The sequence below is a fragment of the Austrofundulus limnaeus genome, unplaced genomic scaffold, assembly GCF_001266775.1.
Source record: "Austrofundulus limnaeus strain Quisiro unplaced genomic scaffold, Austrofundulus_limnaeus-1.0 Scaffold2433, whole genome shotgun sequence".
Taxonomy (NCBI): Eukaryota; Metazoa; Chordata; class Actinopteri; order Cyprinodontiformes; family Rivulidae; genus Austrofundulus; species Austrofundulus limnaeus.
Window position 1 is genome coordinate 21,664 of NW_013954835.1, and position 6,172 is coordinate 27,835.

Consider the following 6,172-nt stretch of genomic DNA (forward strand, 5'->3'; position numbering starts at 1 on the left):
TCACATGACTCCTGTGATATGAAAAACGTGTTTCCATTGCAGTTTTGCGAAAAACACAAATTTTGATACGGCAAAAAAAAAAACACATTTTGTCGAAAAACATACATTTTTCGAAATTGACGTTTCCATCAAGCAAAAATTTAAAAAAATTCTAATTTGCACATTTTCATGGTCAATGGAAAAGCAGCTATAGACAAGCTGAGAAAAACTGCAGACTAAAAAATAAGCCTCAAACAAACAGGTGGTAAAATAAAACAAAAATATCTGTGTTTAGATGTAAACTGTAGAATCAAAAATAAAAAGAGTTTAGAAAGTTTAGATGGTTAAAAGGTTATTTTAGCATCCTCAAACTCTGTGCATTCAGTAGAAAAATAATCCCACATAAACTGGTTTTCTGACAGGATTGTGTATATTTTATGAATGAACAGTTATTTATTGTTCCTGCAGGTRTCGGCTGCTGTGGAGCTGATGGAGCGATTAAAGGAGGATCTGACAGAAAAGGAGAAGGAGCTGAGTGAACGGCAGCAGTTAGTATCTTTAATTATTAAAATAAGTTAAATAAAAAACACATTTTATTTATTAACTTTGATTTAACCAGGTAAATCCCATCAAGATCACAGAACTGTTTTTAGGGAGGCCTGAAGGCAACCTGGAAGAAAACAGGAGTTTCCACTTTCCCACTTTCTGCCAGGGCTTTCCCACTGGAGGGGGATTACAGTTTAAATTTACCACATGTAAGTGGGATTTTCCCACTTCCCAGTACAACTGCACCAAAAGTAGTCGACAATCAATGCAGCAAAATTGAGATTTTAACTGGCAACCTTCACTGGCTGCTTTTGAGCCCTGTGTGGCTCCACCCAGTGGTGGGTGTGTCATCACTCAGCAGGTCAAATAACCAACATGCATTATGGGAAATGTAGTTTAGGGATTGATCCCAAAGAGAAATTACATAACGAATGTGACATGCTGACTTTAAAGGAGCACAGGTTTATTTTAAAGACATTAACATGTTTAAGTTCTTGCAGGCCACATTTGGCCCGCGGGCCTKGAGTTTGMCACATGTGCCTTAGAGSTAATAAACGCGCTCATAAATCAACCGTATTCTTCCTGATGGGCATATAGCAGAGGTCTGGTTGGTTCTGTGGTGTTTAAGATGAAAGATTKAAGCCCCGCCTCCRGTGACCTCCATGTTGGGAGCAGGRGGCATAGAGACCCACGCTGGTTTGRACGTCACAGAACCAGAACWGYTCCAGGATGTTCTCCTGGAAGCAGATATTTACAGGATGAAAGCAGAAAAGGCTAACGCTGCAGGAACATAAATGTGACTAAACTTTATTTATGTTATTTAATTGTAAAGTCCAGGGTTCTGAGAGGATGGGAGTCCAGCTGAGGACAGGTCCGGTTCTGTTAGCGTCTCGCTGACACACTTATCTGATGATAGAGATGCAGGATGACAGAGAGGCTCAGTGGCCTGGAGGCCTGAAGGCGTCTGCTCAGATTAAAACATGCAGATAATCTGATCTGCATGTTTTAATCTGAGCAGACACCTTCAGGTGTCTGCTCAGATTAAAACATGCAGATCAGATTATCTGAGACGTGTCAAACCATTGTGCTTTYTTCAGATTGTTGGTTCTGCTCAGAAAATGTTTGGATTATATTTCTTCAAAAGTGTTTATAAATGTATTTATTTTTATAATTGAACAGAATGTAGTTACCATTATTGTTCAAGCACAGCTCTACTGCCCCCGGCTGGATGAGATGATAAGTAATAATTTAATAATTAAAGTGCCTGTCACGTCAAATTTTTGTAACACATGTGAATGTATTTTTAGAAAGAAGACACTGATAAAATATTGGAAAATAAATTTCATGTCACTGAGACGAACAGTTGTTGAGTTATTTGTCTGTGAAGTAACAGGAAGTGATGTCAGAGGGGAATGTAAACAGAGCTTTGCTAACAGCTAACAGACTGTAGAGAATGATCTGATGTTTCTGTAGATTATTTTCAGTTTCTATCAGAGATGAAGAGGAGTTAAAGTTTAAATATTAATGTTTCAATAAACAAAGACCAGAGAGTTTTATTTGTTAGATCCCTTCTGATGTCACTTCCTGTTTCACTTCGGCTGAGCCAAGTTTAAAAGAAAATATAACAGTTATGTGACAAAATGGGTTAAATCATGTGTTTTATTCCAACTTCCTTAAATATCCAGATGTTTTCTGTGACTCTGTGTATTTGAGCAGTAATCCTGTCAGATTGTGTATTTGAGCAGTAATCCTGTCAGATTGTGTATTTGAGCAGTAATCCTGTCAGATTGTGTATTTGAGCAGTAATCCTGTCAGATTGTGTATTTGAGCAGTAATCCTGTCAGATTGTGTATTTGAGCAGTAATCCTGTCACATTGTGTATTTGAGCAGTAATCCTGTCACATTGTGTATTTGAGCAGTAATCCTGTCAGATTGTGTATGTGTGTATTGTGTATTGTGTATTTGTGTAACTGTGATTGTGTGTCTCACAGGGAAATGGCTGAAGTCGAGCTCTATCTGAGGACAACAGCCCAAAAAGAAGCTGAAGCCAAATCCAGACTGCAGGTACCAGCAGACCTCCTGGTTCCGACCCGGTTTAGAGACACGAGCTCATTGTTTGTTCTGACCGCAGGTTTTCATCGAGACTCTGTTGGACCGGGCCGACCGGGCCGAGCGGCTGCTGCTCAGTCAGAACCTCTTCACATGCGACGACCGCGCGTACCTCGACCCGTTCTCACCGCAGGAGTTCTCRCTCGGACCTGGACGAGGGGGGCGGAGCCTGGACGGATCTGTTGATGACATCATCATCCACAGGATGCAGGAAGCCGTCGGAAACAGGGTGGGGGAACCGGAACCGAGACCAGAACCCAGTAAATCAGGTTTAACACAACTGAATTTCTGACCTTGTGTTTTCCAGAGAAGCTACAGCATCTCAGGTTCTGTTGGACTCGGAGAGCTTCAGACCCACCGTCACTGCAGGTACCTGACTGTTTAGGTTCCAACAAAAAAGTTCTGTAGCCTGAAACAGAACCAGAACCTGAACCGGGTCGTCTCTTCCAGCGCTCTGACTGAACACATGCGGACCCTGTCTCTGGGCTCTGGGGTCTGGGACCCCCACCCCTCCCACTGCGCGACATCCTGGGCCCGACCCGGGAGAGGAGGAGGAGGGGACCGGGTCTGGTACGTGAACTGTTTCTGACAGCCAGCAGTGGGCGGAGCTTATCCTCTGAAGATATAAAATAACTTTTTAYTGATCTGTAACATTTATAAAGTTTTTATTTTCCTGATCGCTTCATTGACGTCTTCATTTCCACAGAATGATGTAACGTTTGTCAAACATTGTCCAGTTTGATGKTTGGTCCATTTTTATGTCCAAATGTCTGCAGAACCTTCAGGTTGGTGTCCACCAGACTTCAGATCAGATGGTCCGAGGTCTGGATTTTAACTGGACTGTTCCAGGACCTCTAACTGGACCATTCCAGGACCTCTAACTGGACCATTCCAGGACCTCTAACTGGACCATTCCAGGACCTCTAACTGGACCATTCCAGGACCTTTAACTGGACTGTTCCAGGACCTTTAACTGTACCATTCCAGGACCTATGACTGGACCATTCCAGGACCTTTAACTGGACCATTCCAGGACCTCTAACTGGACCATTCCAGAACCTTTAACTGGACCATTCCAGGACCTCTAACTGGACCGTTCCAGGACCTATAACTGGACCATTCCAGGACCTATGGCTGGAACATTCCAGGACCTTTAACTGTACCATTCCAGGACCTCTAACTGGACCATTCCAGAACCTTTAACTGGACCATTCCAGGACCTCTAACTGGACCGTTCCAGGACCTTTTAACTGGACTGTTCCAGGACCTTTAACTGTACCATTCCAGGACCTTTAACTGGACCGTTCCAGGACCTTTAACTGGACTGTTCCAGGACCTTTAACTGTACCATTCCAGGACCTTTAACTGGACTGTTCCAGGACCTCTAACTGGACCATTCCAGGACCTTTAACTGGACCGTTCCAGGACCTTTAACTGGACCGTTCCAGGACCTTTAACTGGACCATTCCAAGACCTTTAACTGGACCATTCCAGGACCTTTAACTGGACCATTCCAGGACCTCTAACTGGACCATTCCAGGACCCATGACTGGACCATTCCAGGACCTATGACTGGACCATTCCAGGACCTTTAACTGTACCATTCCAGGACCTTTAACTGTACCATTCCAGGACCTTTAACTGTACCATTCCAGGACCTTCAACTGGACCATTCCAGGACCTTTAACTGGACCATTCCAGGACCTTTAACTGGACCATTCCAGGACCTTTAACTGGACCATTCCAGGACCTATGACTGGAAGGTGGACCTCCAGTCTCAGAACTTTGGAGGACTCCAACATGTCCGTCTGAAGACCGTCTGTGTTTTTGTGTTTCAGGGTGGAGGAGGAGGGATGGGGGAGAACGTGGAGTAAAAGAAACCTTCGTCACCACAGCACCGAGGAGGAAGAGGAGGAGGAAGAGGAGGAGAGTTTGTGGAGCAGAGCTGAGTTGAAGAGGCTCATCTTTGCCAGAATCGACACACCTGGATCAGGTGAAAGTTCAACTCCTCTTGTCCCTTTTTTCTTGCAGTTTAAGCCACTTCCTGTTGTTTCAAAATAAAAGTTCATCTTTTGTCTCCATCTTCCCAGACACGCCCTCCTCCCTTGGCTCCACCCCCTCCCGCCGTCACGGCGATAAGCCAACGCTTGTAGCAAACACCCAGAGGATGAGGGCGGGGCTTTTCTGCATCTTCCCGTATTTGGACGTGCGCTCGCTGCTGCGCGCCGCTGAGGTGTGCGCTGATTGGCGGTTTGTTGCCAGGCACCCAGCGGTTTGGACACGCCTCCGACTGGAGAACGCTCGAGTGTCTGCAGAGGTAGAGGAGTCATCTTCCTCACTTTGTTTTCTTTTTTAAAGATCTGAAACAAAACATTTAATTTTTCTTTTATAATCAGTAACTGAGAACCAACAAGTTCAGCTGCTTCTGAGGCGGCCATCTTGAATCAAGTTTACTCCGAACTTTAATCAGTTGTGTGTACTCCCTGTGTACTCTCTTTTTCCTCCCTGTGTACTCTCTGTGTACTCCCTGTGTACTCTGTGTACTCCCTGTGTACTCTGTGTACTCTCTGTGTACTCTGTCTACTCTCTGTGTACTCCCCGTGTACTCTCTGTGTATTCTGTGTACTCTCTGTGTAGTTCCTGACCACCCTGTCTCAGTGGTGTACTCAGACCCAGTCTGTGATCCTGAACAACCTGAAACCTCGGAGCCGTCGAGCCGACGAGACGAGAGAGGATTACCACAAAAGCACACGGTAACAGAAATACTCTGCTGTTGTTGTTGTTTACAGAACTGTAAACAGATAAACAAACAAACATATAAGAGCAGCTCAGTGGGATTAACTCTCAGGTTGAAGAAAATGTAAAACTTATCTTGAAAATGAAACTTGTAATGGAAACAGCCTCCAGCTCTGATTGGTCCACAGGTGATGATGATGATGATGATGATGATGGTGATGATGATGATGATGATGGTGATGATGGTGATGATGATGATGGTGATGATGTGTCCATCAGAGGGGGCGTGGAGGCGGGGCTGGAGGCTCTGCTCTGCTCTGCAGGGGGACGTCTCCTCCACCTGTCTGTCTCTCAGTGTCCTCACGTCCTGACAGAGAGGACACTGTGGCTCGCCAGCTGCTACAGCAGGAACCTGCAGACACTCACATACAGGTGAGACCAGGACACCTGTCTGTCTGATCACCTGTCTGTCTGATCACCTGTCTGATCACCTGTCTGTCTGACCACCTGTCTGTCTGATCACCTGTCTGATCACCTGTCTGTCTGACCACCTGTCTGTCTGATCACCTGTCTGATCACCTGTCTGTCTGACCACCTGTCTGTCTGATCACCTGTCTGATCACCACCTGTCTGTCTGACCACCTGTCTGTCTGATCACCTGTCTGATCACCTGTCTGTCTGACCACCTGTCTGTCTGATCACCTGTCTGTCTGACCACCTGTCTGTCTGACCACCTGTCTGTCTGATCACCTGTCTGATCACCTGTCTGTCTGACCACCTGTCTGTCTGACCACCTGTCTGT

At 45.3% G+C, this 6,172-nt stretch overlaps 1 protein-coding gene across 1 annotated transcript in view; it reads left to right on the plus strand.

Moving 5' to 3' along the window:
* The window catches only part of LOC106510990 (F-box only protein 41), a gene marked incomplete at its 5' end in the record, with an annotated part of 10,268 nt that overhangs the window by 1,682 nt on the left and 2,414 nt on the right, over window positions 1-6,172 (plus strand). The window contains 9 exon segments of the mRNA XM_013999725.1: window positions 448-527; window positions 2,517-2,589; window positions 2,657-2,863; window positions 2,942-3,003; window positions 3,085-3,204; window positions 4,473-4,627; window positions 4,725-4,951; window positions 5,272-5,387; window positions 5,650-5,805. Of these exon segments, the coding sequence (XP_013855179.1) occupies window positions 448-527; window positions 2,517-2,589; window positions 2,657-2,863; window positions 2,942-3,003; window positions 3,085-3,204; window positions 4,473-4,627; window positions 4,725-4,951; window positions 5,272-5,387; window positions 5,650-5,805 (1,196 nt within the window).